General features: G+C 40.1%; 1 protein-coding gene across 12 annotated transcripts in view; it reads left to right on the forward strand.

Annotated features, from left to right (window-relative positions):
• GPHN (gephyrin) overlaps positions 1 to 14334 on the forward strand; it is a 310420-nt gene that overhangs the window by 41326 nt on the left and 254760 nt on the right. For all 12 annotated transcript variants that reach the window (XM_063117550.1, XM_063117551.1, XM_063117554.1 and 9 more), the window contains exon 2: positions 12042 to 12120. In XM_063117550.1, the coding sequence (XP_062973620.1) occupies positions 12042 to 12120 (79 nt within the window). The remainder of the gene's footprint in view (positions 1 to 12041; positions 12121 to 14334) is intronic.

The following is a 14334-nucleotide window of genomic DNA, read 5'->3' on the forward strand; positions in this document are numbered from 1 at the left end:
TGATGTTTCTTTCAAATTTTATAGGAATCTGCATAAAGACTTTCTACAGACTTGAGGTACATTTACATTTTTTTCTTAGGTTGATAAATCTCCTCAATAGTTCTTACTGAGGAAAGACTCTCTTTATGTTACTTATTAGAAAATGTTTCCTGAGCTAGGATTGGTTGGCTAGTACTTGACATCTTGAGCCCAGTTCTAAAAACAGCAATCCTCACTGTTCAAGACTGTTGCTAATGTTGAACCAAATAGCTGAGAGAACTCAATTAAAAAAATAGGGAAGAATGGATTCAATTTCAGTCAAGTTTATTACGGCAAACAGCCAGCATGGGGATGAATGGATTTCTCTTAAGAGCATAAGAAATGCCATACTGGATCAGACCAAGGATCCATCTAGTTCAGAATTCTGCTCACACAGTGGCCAACCAGCTGTTGATAGGGAACCCACAAGCAGGACATGAGTGCAACAGCACCCTCCCACTCATGCTTCCCAGGAACTGGTGTACATATGCATACTGCCTCTGATGCTGAAGGTAGCGTATAGCCATCAGGACTAGTAGCCATTGATAACCTTCTTCTCCCAGAATTGATCCAACCCCTTCTTAACACTACTATCTTTCCGGCGCCAGGTTAAGACTTTCCTCTTTGCCCGGGCATATGGCGGCACATCCTAATTACCCACATGTTTAGTTTTTAATTGGTTTTTAATGCTCTATGTGTGTATGTACTGTGTTTTAGAGTTTAAAATTTTGTATTCTTGTTTTTATCTCAATTTTAGAATTTCTGTAAACCGCCCAGAGAGCCCTGGCTATGGGAGCGGTATATAAGTATAATAAATAAATAAATTAATTAATTAAAGCCATCCAAATTGATGGCAATCACTCTGACTTGTGGAAGTGAATACCACAGTTATTATGTGCTGTGTGAAGAAGTACTTCCTTTTATCTGTCCTGAATCTCACACCAGTCAGTTTCATGGGATGACTCCGGGTTCTAGTATTATGAGACAGGGAGAATACTCTTGTGTCAGTACTGTTCCATGAATGGCGCTGTCCCACATTCTTCCCTTCCTAAGTTCTAGGTTAATTTGGAAACTTCTAAAATTTCACTTCACTTCAGAAACTGGTGCAGTCACATTTTGTAGCAATTTTCAGCTTGTTTCTTTTTCTTCTTGCAGTTACTGCTGTGCACAACACAAACATGTCTGTGTATTGATTTAAATCACTGCTCAGGAAGGATTCTTGATTATTATTATTATTATTATTATTTATTTATATAGCACCATCAATGTACATGGTGCTGTACAGAGTAAAACAGTAAATAGCAAGGCCCTGCCGCATAGGCTTACAATCTAATATATTCAAACACCTGGTCAGAAAAGTGTCCTTGAGCAATTTGTCCTCACTGCTACAGAGGACGTATTCTATTAAAGTTACTCCAATTCACCTCAATTCAGGAGAGTGAAAGTTTGTCCCAAGATGACTTAAAATGCTCAGAAACGCTCTAGAAAAAGAACGTTCTACACTTCTGAGGAACCTGCCCAAGATACCATTTTGTAAGTCTTCATTTCACACAGCTGATACTTGCAGTCAAGAGAATCAATTGCCTCTCTCACAGTGATAAGAGGTTGTCCAAGATATTAGCATCCTTTCCACTGAACGATAAAAGTTGTACTTACAGCCAAGTCTTGATGTGGTTTTGCACATGCATGGCCAATGTCCAGTAAGAAAGGGTTATGAATTGAAAATGGAAGCAAGCTACACATGCATAGGTGTCATTTAGTCTAATAGATATAGTTTCCTAATAACTGAATAAGGATTAATAGGGATTTCTTTAAATTTGGGTTAATTTTTCTCTGAGTTTTGAAGTGTCCAGGCAAATGTTAAAGGTGCATGGCTAGAGAAAGACATTCATTACCTACACAAGCCCTAAAATTACTAAGATGTGGATATTCTACAGACATGGCTTGGTCTTTGGCAGCAGATTTTCGTGAATGTTCATTCAAAAGAACTTTGGCTGGAGTTGTCTTCAAATAAAACCTCTGAAAGTTGTTTTTGCGCATGGGAAGAAACTTTTTTGCCACTATTTGCAGATTATTCTTTTAAAAAAATTGTGACAGAGAACATTCTTTAAAAAAAAATAGCAGGGAACAACAGCACTGTAATGCAGATATTTGGCTAATGGCAGTTTTAAAGCAATGAAACTTTTTTCTTCTAAATGTCTTAACTGTATTCATACTCATGGGTTTTTCTAGACATCCAAGACACATTACTAACTTCATCAGGTTTTTCTGTTCTTGAAAAGGGCCATGGTGGCTTGTTGTGAGCCACAGTGCATGCTGGTTGTGATTTGCCTAATCATTGCCCATCTGCAGCTTATTATGTTGTCTGGGTAGTATGGGTTGTTGGAGAGTTAATCAACCCTCAAATAACCCATGGACTGTCATAAGGATAAGCTGTGACCAGCCAGTGATTATATAAATTGTGCCCAGTACGTGCCATGATTCACAACAAGCCATGATGGCTTTTTGTGATGGAGCGAACCAGGTCACTGCGTACCACCTGCAGTTCTAGAGTCATCTTCAGAGGGAACCTCACAAAGAGCACATTACAGTGTAAGCAGTGTTGCTGATTGGGGTTGCTGGGAAGTGGCTAAAGACTTATAATCCCCCACCCCCAGCAACCCAGAAGCAACTGGCATCATTGCATCTGCTAATTGAGGTCACTGGGAGGTGGAGGAGGTTTCTCCTGATGATGAAGAAGCAGCTGTCATCATTACATCTGCGCTGCTAATGGCTGTGCAGAAGCAGTAATACCAGTTGAGATCACTGGAAAGGGGATGATGCTAAAATATCCTATTCTTCCAGCAGTAATGACCAACAGTTCCAATTCCCCCTCCTCAGAAGGAAAAGCCTCCAATAGAGAACTCTCATACCCAGAAGCGGATGTAGCCACACTGTAGTGCCCTCAATGCTCCCCCTTGTAATCATAGGTCTTGGCCCCAGAGAAGCTCCTGGGACCACCCCGCTTGCTTCTGGAGGAATTGCCATTCTCAAGACTGACTCTGGTTTGAAAACCAAGCACCACATCCTAGTTTCCTCCATGTCATCGCATCCCAAGGCTTTAAAATGAAGCACAGCCTGTTTTAGGGGAGAAGGCCGTGTGTGTAATTTCTAGGAACTGCAGGTCTTATTTAAGGCTCAATTTGAGTCTTCCAGTTGTTGCAATAGCATGCAAGATAAGCTTGTCTTTCTTTGGTGCAGAAAGTATCTGATGTTGCTTTGGTTGACTTTGCTTGTGGAATCTCCCCCCTGGCTGACTGTCCTGGAACTTGACCATGCTATGTCTTACCTTGCATATTGCATCTGAACTTTGGTTCATCTGTCTTCTCAGCATCCCAGACTTAATTGTTTTCCTGGAAACTTGGGTACAGTAGTATCTTCAAATGGGCCAACCCACATACTCAGCAGGACAGATCCCATGTCCTGAGACAGTCTACCAACAACCTTAACCTGAAAGGAGCAATCCAGACCAGGGGCATGGTGGGGAGGACGCTTTAGCCTTTTCCTCCCTCAAAGATCCTGAAGTAGTGTTCCCTACCCCAGCAATCTTGTGCAAGACCCTGGGATGGGGGCAAGGTTAAAGCCTCCCCACACCCGTGTGTGTGTGTGTGTGTGAGAGAGAGAGAGAGAGAGAGAAAGCGCTGTGGCCCCCATGCTGATACTGGATCTATCCCTTTGGTGTGAAAATATACAAACCTGCCTTTTCCATGTACAGGAGGTTTGGGTGTTCTCATAGTTACACAAGTACTAGTGGAATAACTAATGTGAACAGCATCTAGTGTAATGAAGTCACAAAGAGGTGTCAAAGCATTTGTGTAACAGCTTGCACAATAACTTGCAGAATCAGAGTCAAAGTCCTAGATCTGACATTTGCACAAGAATGAAAACAGGGTTTCTGCAAGCAGTAGAATGACACCCAGTGAAAAGGCTGTCATCTTCTTAAACTCCATGACTGCTCAAAATCTCTAAGAACACTCAGATATAGTAAGTTGTGTTAATTGAAAAGATACTTGAATCCCTCTTACTATGTAAACTGCGTCAGTTTTATTAGCTGTAAAACATTTTCTAATTTAGAATGGCCAATGGACATGGCGCTAATATAAATATTGTGTTGCGCTAGCATAAGGAACTTCTGCGACAACACCAATACTATTACTTGGTGTGGTGGGTTTTCCAGGTAATCTGGCTGTGACAGGTAACATTATTGGCATTGCGCTAGAGAACCTTACCCTAGCACAGTGTAATTTATGTAATGGTTGTGTCCAATTGGATGCTGCCCAATGTCTATGTACCTGCTCCCTGAATAAATTAGTCTACTAAATTGTAAAATTTATTAACAATCTACTAGTTTCAAAGTTTTCTGTTAAAATTCCATTAGAGTCCCAACATGTATATACATTTCATACATAATTTTTCCTTGCATTTAAATACTGCCCTCTGGCTCAAAACAGATTAGAATAATAAAAGCAAGAGAATCATAGAAGAGTAGAGTTGGAAGGGGCCTATAAGGCCATTGAGCCATCCCTGACAGATGGTTGTCCAGTTGCCTCTTGAATGCCTCTAGTGTGGGAGAGCCCACTCCTTTCCTAGGTAATTGGTTTTGTTGTCATACTGCTCTTACAGTCAGGAATTTTTTTCCTGATGTCCAGCCGGAATCTGTCTTCCTGTAACTTGAGCCCATTATTCTGTGTCCTGCACTCTGGGATGATTGAGAAGAGATCCTGGCCCTCGTCTATGTGACAACCTTTCAAGTACTTGAAGAGTGCTATCATGTCTCCCCTCAGCCTTCTCTTCTCTAGGCTAAACTTGCTCACTTCTTTCAATCTGTCCTCATAGGGCTTTGTTTCCAGACCCCTGATCATCCTCATTGCCCTTCTCTGAACCCCCTCCAGTTTGTCTGCATCCTTCTTGAAGGAACCAGTACTTTGCGCAATTTGGAAGCTACAAGTCTATTAATGCATCATATGTATACACACAAGCTTTATATAAAACTATGACTCAAAACTAATCAATGAAAAGAGATACAGGGAGTCAAGGGGTCAGTTCCCAAGTATTTTCCTGAAGAGGATGTTTTCACCAATGTTCTGAGTGGCACAAGAGAATAAGCTAGACAAGCTTCTTTACGGTGGGAGTTCCACACCAACATTGTCACTACTGAAAATCTAGGAAATGGACATAGAGGCAAAAAGCTTTAGGAACATGATTATTTTTTTAGGCTGCTAAAGAATTCATCATTTTCTGTAGTTGCAAACATCATTATACCCACATTGTAAGATACTAACTCTAAAAATGTGGACAGTAGCATAAAGCAGAGAGACAAGACTGGAGAGTGAATGAGAGCCATATTAGATGTGATGTGGAAGACACCTGGGTGGTGTCCTGACTCTTTTTCTTTGTTTACTGGAAGACAGCCAAGGGATATGTGAATTTGAGGAGTATCTAATCTTTTCCTTGCAGGCTATTTATATTTCCAATGAAAATCTCCTTCACCAAACTGTTTTTCTCTTTATAAGGGAAAATAGATGGATCTTGAATATTTTTTCACAAGTGGGAAATCAGCTGAAGGAGGATTTTAAGCAATTGTCCCACTCTGCTGGTACTTTGAAATTCACAGCCCCCTTTGGAGCATTTCCATTTTTAAAAGCCCAAAACAACCTGTGCAAAACCAGACTTTTTCACATGTTGCCTCCTTCACAGCTAGTTGGCCTTGAGTGTGGGGGGAAGAGACAGGGAATGGCAGTAACTGAGAAATAGGGAGATGTGCGGAATCCTGACCTTGATCTGTAAAATCTAGCTCTCTAAAGGTTGGAGTTAATTAACTAAAGGCTGGAGTTCATGGTACTAGTTACTATCTCCTTTATTGACTCTTCTGCTTGCTATTATAAAATGGCTTATCAATATTATCATGACTTTTATTTTCACTCCTTGTGGACTCAGATTTTAATTCGCATACTCTTATTGCTTTCATAGTGCCCTTCTCCTATATCCAAACAAATAACACATTTAGAGGCTATAAAAACAAAACAAATACTATGTTAGTTTATAAGAAGTCAGAGATACAGAAATATAATTAGTATGCTGTATGTTGGCTCTGGCTAAATATTTGTGGTTCGGTTGATGCTGCTCATCCATTGACTCAGATCCCTTTGGCTACATCTTCTGCCATGTGGATCTACTGGTTGAGGCAAATTGTTGTTGCTTGCAACAACCAATATCATATTTAACAGTTAGCACCCATTCTTTTGCCTCATATCGACTCAGAATATGTCTTGAATAGTTCTCATACCTAAAAGAAAGAGGTATTTTTTGAAGCCTGAGAAGTATTTTTCCACCTTTTGAATGCTGTTATTCTCCCATCAGTTTAAAACATTCATGCATCAGGATTTATCTGCTATAATAGTTACCAGAGTGTAAAATCATGGCTTGTTTACATGCAACTGAAACAACAAACTATGGTCTTCCAAAAATCATGATCAGAAGTCAGAATATGCAAACCCGGGGCTTGACCCTGCTCACTCCTTTAATGCCAGAGCATGGTTTGATATTGTGACTGAATCTCCCCACAGGGAATTCAGAATGCTTACCTTTGCTGGATTAGGGCCTTATTGTTTAATAGGCATCACATTTTAAATGCCTATGCATGTTTGTTGTTTCTTAATTTACTATCTTTTGAAGGAAGTTATACATGATATTTCATTGTTTTGTAATATTACTTAATTTAGTAACAGGAGTTCAACCTGGTTTAGATGGAATAGCACCCCTCCCCACTAAAGAATCTGGTTTTCAGTTTGGCAGTTCTCCTGTACTTAGTTCTGAGGCTGGTTGCACAGGTGATGGCTGTTGCAGTGCTCCAACTGTATTCTTTCTTTGAGAGATGAGATTTGGCTATGGTGATATATGGCCTATTTACTTCTCACTTTAACTCTTGCATTGTGCTCTACATGGGGCTGCCTTTGGAAAGCCTTTGAAAACTACAGCTGGATCAAAATATTGTGGTCAGACTTTTGGCTCGACCATTGTATAGGGAGTGTCTGACTCCCTTATTAGAACTGCATTGGTTCACTAATTCACAGTGCTGTGTTTTTTTTTACCTTTAAAGTCCTAACTCAAGGGTGGACAACTTGTAGCTTTCCAGATGTTGTTCGACTGCAACTCCCGTCATCCCTCATTATTGGTAATGCTGGCTAGGGGTAATGGGTGTTGCAGTCTAACAGTATCTGGAGGGCCACAAGTTGCCCACCCCTGCCCTAAATGACTTTGGACCATAATAACTGAACTGTTGCCTGCTCCAATATGAACCTTCTCGGTCAATACATTCTGCAGATGAGGTTTCCCCAGTGTCCTGTGATGTCAAAGGTGCAATTGGGAACATGAGACAGGGTCTTTTCCTTTGGCTGCATACAGTCTTTGGAATTCTATCTCTTGTGAAGTTCACCTTATCTTTGTAGAAGATAATGTGTGTTGGCAATGGGATGAAAGCCCATCTGTTGGTTGATTTTAATTGGATATTTTATGTTGCCTATAGTTTTGACTGATTCTTTAGTGTTTAATTTCAAGGTGTTTTTATTCGTTCATTCATTTATTAAATTCTCTCAGGTAATAATTTAAAACTCAAACTCACAAAAGGTTTGTGAAACCAACCACAACAAAGGCACAGTAAAGGGAGTAGAAAGGTAACCCTTTACAAGCTTACAATTGGGAGCTAAATCTCGGGGCAGTGGGGAGGGAGGGAGATCCAGCAGGAAATTAGAGTTCTTGCAGCCTTATTCTAACAGAGATTCTTGAGTGTTTGAAGAGAACCTCAACAACATAATAAAACTAAACCTAAGTTTGGAAAGGAGCAGTAAAAGTAATACACAGGTTTATATTGACAGGAGTCACTGAGCAGTCATAGCTAGTGGAAGAGTAAAGTATAGGCTAGCTTCAGACTGGGCTCAGTATAGGCTCAGTTTTTAGGTCTTATACTCATAAAGTTCAGAAATAGACTCCTCCCAACTATGGGCAGGTTCACACATCACTTTAAGCTATGGTGGTTTATAAGCTATTTACAGTAGCTTATAAGCTACTTGTATGGGGGAAGCCATCTCAAATGGCCTTAGTTTGGCCTTGGTTTGTAGGTGAGGTGCATTTGAGGACAGAATGTTTGCATTCATAGACAAAAAATTAAAACATCTATTCAAGCTTTAAAATTAAATGTGTTTTATAAAAGAAAGGAGAAAGTTTAACAAACACACAAACCTTTCATTCGGCAAAACAAAATGAGACATACTTACAAATCCTGCAGCTCAATATTCACACATCCTGTGCCACCCATACTGACTCTGCAAAGGGGATCCTTCCCTGCAGAGAGGCTTCTATCTCTCCCAGGCAAAACCAAAGAGTCACTGAGGCCTACATTCTAGGCTCAGAGCAACGTCTCAAAGTCAGTGACCTCCCTCATAATAGATTTTTTAAATAAATTAATATTTGAATCCATTGGTCCATATCACCCTTTAGACCACCATCTTCCCAGAATGTCTCATCTTTCCCCCAAAACATCCCTTCCCCATCTTGCCAGGATTCAGTTTCAGTTTATTGGCCCACATCCAGTCCATTATTGAGTTTAGGCACTGATCCAGGACTTGCACAGCCTCTCCTGATTCAGATGTTACAGAGAGATAGAGCTGTCTATCATCAGCATGCTGCTGGCACTTGGCTCCAAATCCCCTAAGGACTGCATATAGATGTTAAACAACATTGGAGATATTGCGGAAACCCATAGCTCAATAGTTGCGGGGGGGGGGGGAGGAATGGCCATCCATTGCTACTCTCTGAAATCAGACCTGCAGATAGGACCAGAACCACTGTAACACAGTGCCTCTGATGCCCATTCCTCGGAGTCGATCCAGGAGGATACCATGGGCGATGGTATCAAAAGCCAGTGAGAGACTGAGAAGAACTAGTAGGTTCACATTCCCCCTGTCCCTCTCTCAATAAAGGTCATCCATCAGGGTGACCAAGGCTGATTCAGTCCTGTAACCAGGACAAAACCCAGATTGAAATGGGTCCAAATAATCAGTATTGTCCAAGAGTGCCTGCAGTTCCTCCACAACCCTCTCTAGTACCTTTCCTAAGAAACAGGCATTTGCAACTGGGCAATAGTTATCTAATGCCATCGGGTCCAGAGTGAGCTTCTTCAGGAGTGGTTGCATTACTGGCTGCTTAAGGATAGCAGGGACCACCCCTTCCCATAGAGAAGCATTCACTACACTCTGGACTCACCCAGTCATACACCCCATGGCTAGCTTTTATTACCCAGAAGGGGAAAGGATCAAGAGGGCACATGGCTGGTCGCTTTGCTGCAAGTACCATGTCCACGTCATCAGGCAAAACAATTGAAACTGATCCCACAAAATCGGGCAGATGGTGGCATTGGACAATTCGACTGGAACTGCGCTAACAACAGCATCAAGTTTGCTGCCAGAGACAAGTGATTTTGTCCTCAAAATGTGATGCAAAATGTCACAGCAGGTCATAGAGAGGGCCAGGGCCCCATTCTCTAGGGAGAGTATTAATAACCCCCTGGACCACCCGAAAAAGCTTGGCAGGACAGCTACTTGAGGACGGAGTGGAGGCAGCAAAGTAAACCTTCTTTACTGCCTGCACCACCACACAATAGGCATGATTACATGCTTTAGACCATGCTCGGTCATCTTTGCTTTGAGATCTGTGCCATTTGCACTTTAGCCAATGTTCAGCCTGTTTAGTTGACCGTAGCTCCTCAGTATACCAGGGAGTAGAACAGGCTCCAAAGTGCCGGAGCTGGCCCTCCACATCTCACTGATCCACAGTGAGGCTATGGCCTCAGCTGGATCACCAGCTTTCTTCACTGGAAAATCCCCAAGAACATTCAGAAATCCATCTGGTTCCATCAGTCTGCTGGGATGGACCATCTAAATGGCTCCCCCACCCCTGCAGTTCAAATCTCAGCTGAAGGTGATCTGACCATGACAATGAGGTTAATTGGCACCACCCACTTAATTTTCAGATTACTCACTTCACAGCTTGGAGTGGGCTGATGACAAACTGAAACAGCCGCATGGAGGCTATGAAGTCCACAGCTGAAGCTGAAGCTCAGTGTGGAAGTTGAACTCACCCTGCACCACCATTCTGGGTTCTTCCAAGACTACAAGAATGTTAAAACAATTGAAGATGTATTGGAAAACCTCAAACTGCTATCAAATAGTTTATTTTAATGTAAATTATCAGAAATTCAGCATACTTTCTCATAATAGGGGAGAAAAGCCTATGGCTTATATTTCACAGCAAACAAGAATGCAGTAAAGGTGAACTGAAAAAAATAAACAAATATGGAAGTGTGCAATCTCTGGTTATCCATATATTATGCTGCATATTTTAAAATAAAATTATTTGAAAAACAAAATTTCTCTGATCTTTAAAAACATTTTCCCAGACATCTCAGTCATGCATTTTAGTAACTGTAGTGAGTCATGAATACACTTGTATTTATGTGGATGCTAAGATGTGACTACTTTCTCCCTATTATTTATTACATGCATTTATTGCACGAATGCCTCTGTCTAATAGTGTGCATAAAATATTTATTTGAGCAAATTCAAGTGAACAGTTCTCTTTTGGGCTGTTTTGAAGGGCATTAGGAAGTTACCACCTTAACTAATGTTTACACATCATATGCTCTCTTATTCATTTCACATGTTTGGTGTTATTTAATAATATTCCATAGTGCCTGATGTTTACAAGTATAGAATGTTAAATTGTAAAATGCTATGAGCATATATTCAAGTCTAATGGTTATGCGAAAGACTGACTGCCCCACCATTTCATATTCTATTCCTTCTCCTTCTACCATTTCCTAACCTTGCTGGAAACAGCACTACAGAACTGTCTTGACTAGTACCTCTGAGTTTTAAAGGTAATAAATCTATAGATAATGCAAATTGGGTTCAGTATTCCAGTAGAGACCTATGTCAATGCTGAACAGAATGGTACTACTGTTACTTCCCATTTTATGAATGCTCTGCTTCTGTGATTCACTAGATCTGCTAAATACTTCTCAGTTATGCTATCCACTATACAATTCTCCCCTGCCTGACTTTTGCACATAGATATGTATGTATGGCTATGGAACACTGACCTATCAGAAACAAAGCAATTATCATTTTGAAGTTTATTCTTATCCTCTTTATAGTTGGTAGTTTTGTCCCAGCTTTCGGTCACTGCAAGTATTGCATGGCTTGGGACAAAAACAGGTGGATTAAAATGATTTTGTAGCTTCTGGGCCTTATATATTGAACAAAACAGAATAATCAGCTGGTAAATTAAGAGTGACAGCATGTGGTCTATACAGAGTGTTGGATCTAGACTAAGTCATACTGTAGACCAATTGAAATCAGTGGGATTTAAGTTAATCATGACTAACTTTCCCATTGATTTCAGTAAGATTAAAGTGTGACTAACTTAATCTGGATCCAGCTTTTAATTTTCAGAAATGTGTGGAGACCACTTCTACCTCCACAAGATTTTTTAAAGCTATGTCATAGTGTTTCTTTCCAGAGTAACCTCACCTTTAAAAAATATATTCCCCTGCCTTAGATGTGAACAAAGTAGATATGTGTAAAGAAACGAATGCCCATCACTGTTGTGTCTAGTTTGGCCCTCAGAGTCTCTTTTCCTGTTTGATTTATTAGGTTGTGTGATAGAGTGTTCAGAACTAAAAGCATGCAGTGTTTTGATTCCTGGATGAGGTGTTTATTCATCCTTAGTATTTAGTAGCATGATTTGACATTGTGTTTTTTTCAGTCAACCTATCTGCAAATTCATTAAATACTTTAGAATACAGTACAATATCTGAGCTCTGAGATCCTTTATTAAAATTTACTACAAAACCAGCACCTGTTAACTGGTTCAAAGATACAGTGTATCCTTCACATGTGTTCATTTCTTAAATTTCTCTCTCTTTTTAGTGAGCGATAGTTGCTTCAGGAATCTTGCAGAGGATCGTAGTGGGATAAACCTTAAAGACCTCGTCCAAGATCCTTCTTTGTAAGTATTTATTTCCAAGTGTGTGTGTATGAAGGCACAGATATGAAATAGAACAATTCCATTTTCAGTTTACAGCATGTAAGAAAATAGGTAACATGAATGCCTGATTTTCTTATGTTAGTCTTTTTAAAGTGAATTGTAAGGGGAAAGGAACATGCACCTAACTTCTATGTGTCCCTCCTGCTTCCCCATCTTATTATGGCAGTTTTAAATTGAAGGGTTTCTGCCTATAATTCCTTTGAACCAGCAAACATTGCTTGACATAATAACGTAAGCATGCTATATTGCTTCACAAGTTTCAGTTCTGATTTTACTATGGATTTACTTAAAACTTATCCTGTCTGTAGCAAGGTACAACATTGTTTTTATTTTTATTAGTTTCAATATTTTTGCATTTGGTCAACAAAGTTTAAATCTAGTGCTAAGATTGATTATCTTAATGAGCCTCACATTGAATAAGGCAGTCTTTCAGGTATCCTAGCTCTAAAACTTGCAGAATTTCAAAGATCCTAACCAGCACTTTGTAGTATTCCCAGAACAAATTGGGAGCCAGTACAGTTGTTTATTAGAAGTATGTGACTCCCTTGTTCCCTGGCATCAGTCAGTAGCCTGACGGGCACATTCTAGACCAATTGCGGTTTTTGGAAATTCTTCAAAGGCAGTCCCACTTAGAACATGTTTCAGTAATCCAAACACAATGCAAACACACCTGGCAAAAGCAGTCACCTAAAGCTGGATCCAGGAGCACCCCAGAACTGTAAACCTGGTTTCATTACTCTGTGTGTCTCTCCTTCCATTCTTCTGTGGTATTTTAGGATGTTCTAGAAGGAGGAGGAGGAAGGAAGGCTGGTAGGAGGGAGGTGGATTTGGCACAGGAATCAACGTTCACTGACCCCAAACCTAACATTTTTACCAAAGCTTAGCACAGCTATAAGCCTGATGCTTTGACTATTTCACCCTCGTGTCCTTGAGAGGCATATTTCCACTGGTTTATTTCCTTTGTTTTCATTTTTTAAAAAACTACACTATTTTTTCTGTTAATTGATTAAGAAAAATCTTTTCAGCTGTGCTTCTGTGACTTCAGAATTTGTAGGAAAGAGTGTAAAAATAGCACAGAAGATTTTAGTGCCCTCTGTGTGTCTCTTAATTTTTTCCTCTGAACAGATGGAGAGAGAGGAGGGGGGAAAAGAGTTGGAAAAATAATTTTAATTTCTAATAGGAGGCAAGCCAGGTCAAAGAATGTATTGACATGGAGAAAATTGCAAAACAGTGCACACCATCTGTACACGGTCATGAACATCTTTAATATCTTTTCATCTATGGAAAAATAGAGCCTGAGCCTGTAAGTCAAAAAGTTCCAAGCCTACAATTTCCAGATCAAAATATTCCTACAGAAGCTTGACTTGATTCCACTAGATTGCTTTATTAGCTGCCCCTTCAGCATCTCCCCCAGTTCTCCAGCAGTCCTGCCTCACCACTATCAAACCAGTCCTCTCAGACCTTCCCATCCACCCATACGCCTTCCTCTTACACTCAAGAGAAAGGGATGCCCATATGCATGGATGCTCACACATACACAATGAGAAATCTAATAGTGAAGGACAAATTGAAATGGATAAAAAAAATGGCCAGAGAAGGAGCTCATATACTAAAAGCTCTACTGCATGTGAACTCTGAATGGACCTCAGGCTCATGTGGAACTACCAGGATCACTTTGTCAGCTGACAAGTGACTGGGCAGGTTGATAAGGGAGAAGGCACTCTCTCAATTTTTATTCTCTCAATATTTTAACACTTAATTTTAACTTAAATTTAAATCTTACTGTTTTAACTCTGTATTTTAACCTTATATCAATTTTGCTGTGTGGTTTTATCCTGGTTGTGCTTTTTATACTGTATTTTGTAATTGTGCTTTTAACCTGTTGGTTGTTTTATTGTGGTTTTAATTTTTGTGAACTGCCCAGAGAGCTTCGGCTATTGGGCGGTATAAAAATGTAATAAATAAATAAATAAATAAATAAATAAATAAAGCAAGTATTCTGGACACAAATTGTTTAGGGCTTTATACACCAATAACAAAAACTTAAACCTGGCCCGGTAGCAAATTGGCAGCCAGTGCAATTCTCTCGGCAAATTACATACTGAAAAGGGGCATCTCTGGCAACAGCTGAACTGCTGCACTCAGTAGGATGCTGTGGTAAATAGTAATGGCAGA

The sequence above is a fragment of the Elgaria multicarinata genome, chromosome 2, assembly GCF_023053635.1.
Source record: "Elgaria multicarinata webbii isolate HBS135686 ecotype San Diego chromosome 2, rElgMul1.1.pri, whole genome shotgun sequence".
NCBI lineage: Eukaryota > Metazoa > Chordata > Lepidosauria > Squamata > Anguidae > Elgaria > Elgaria multicarinata.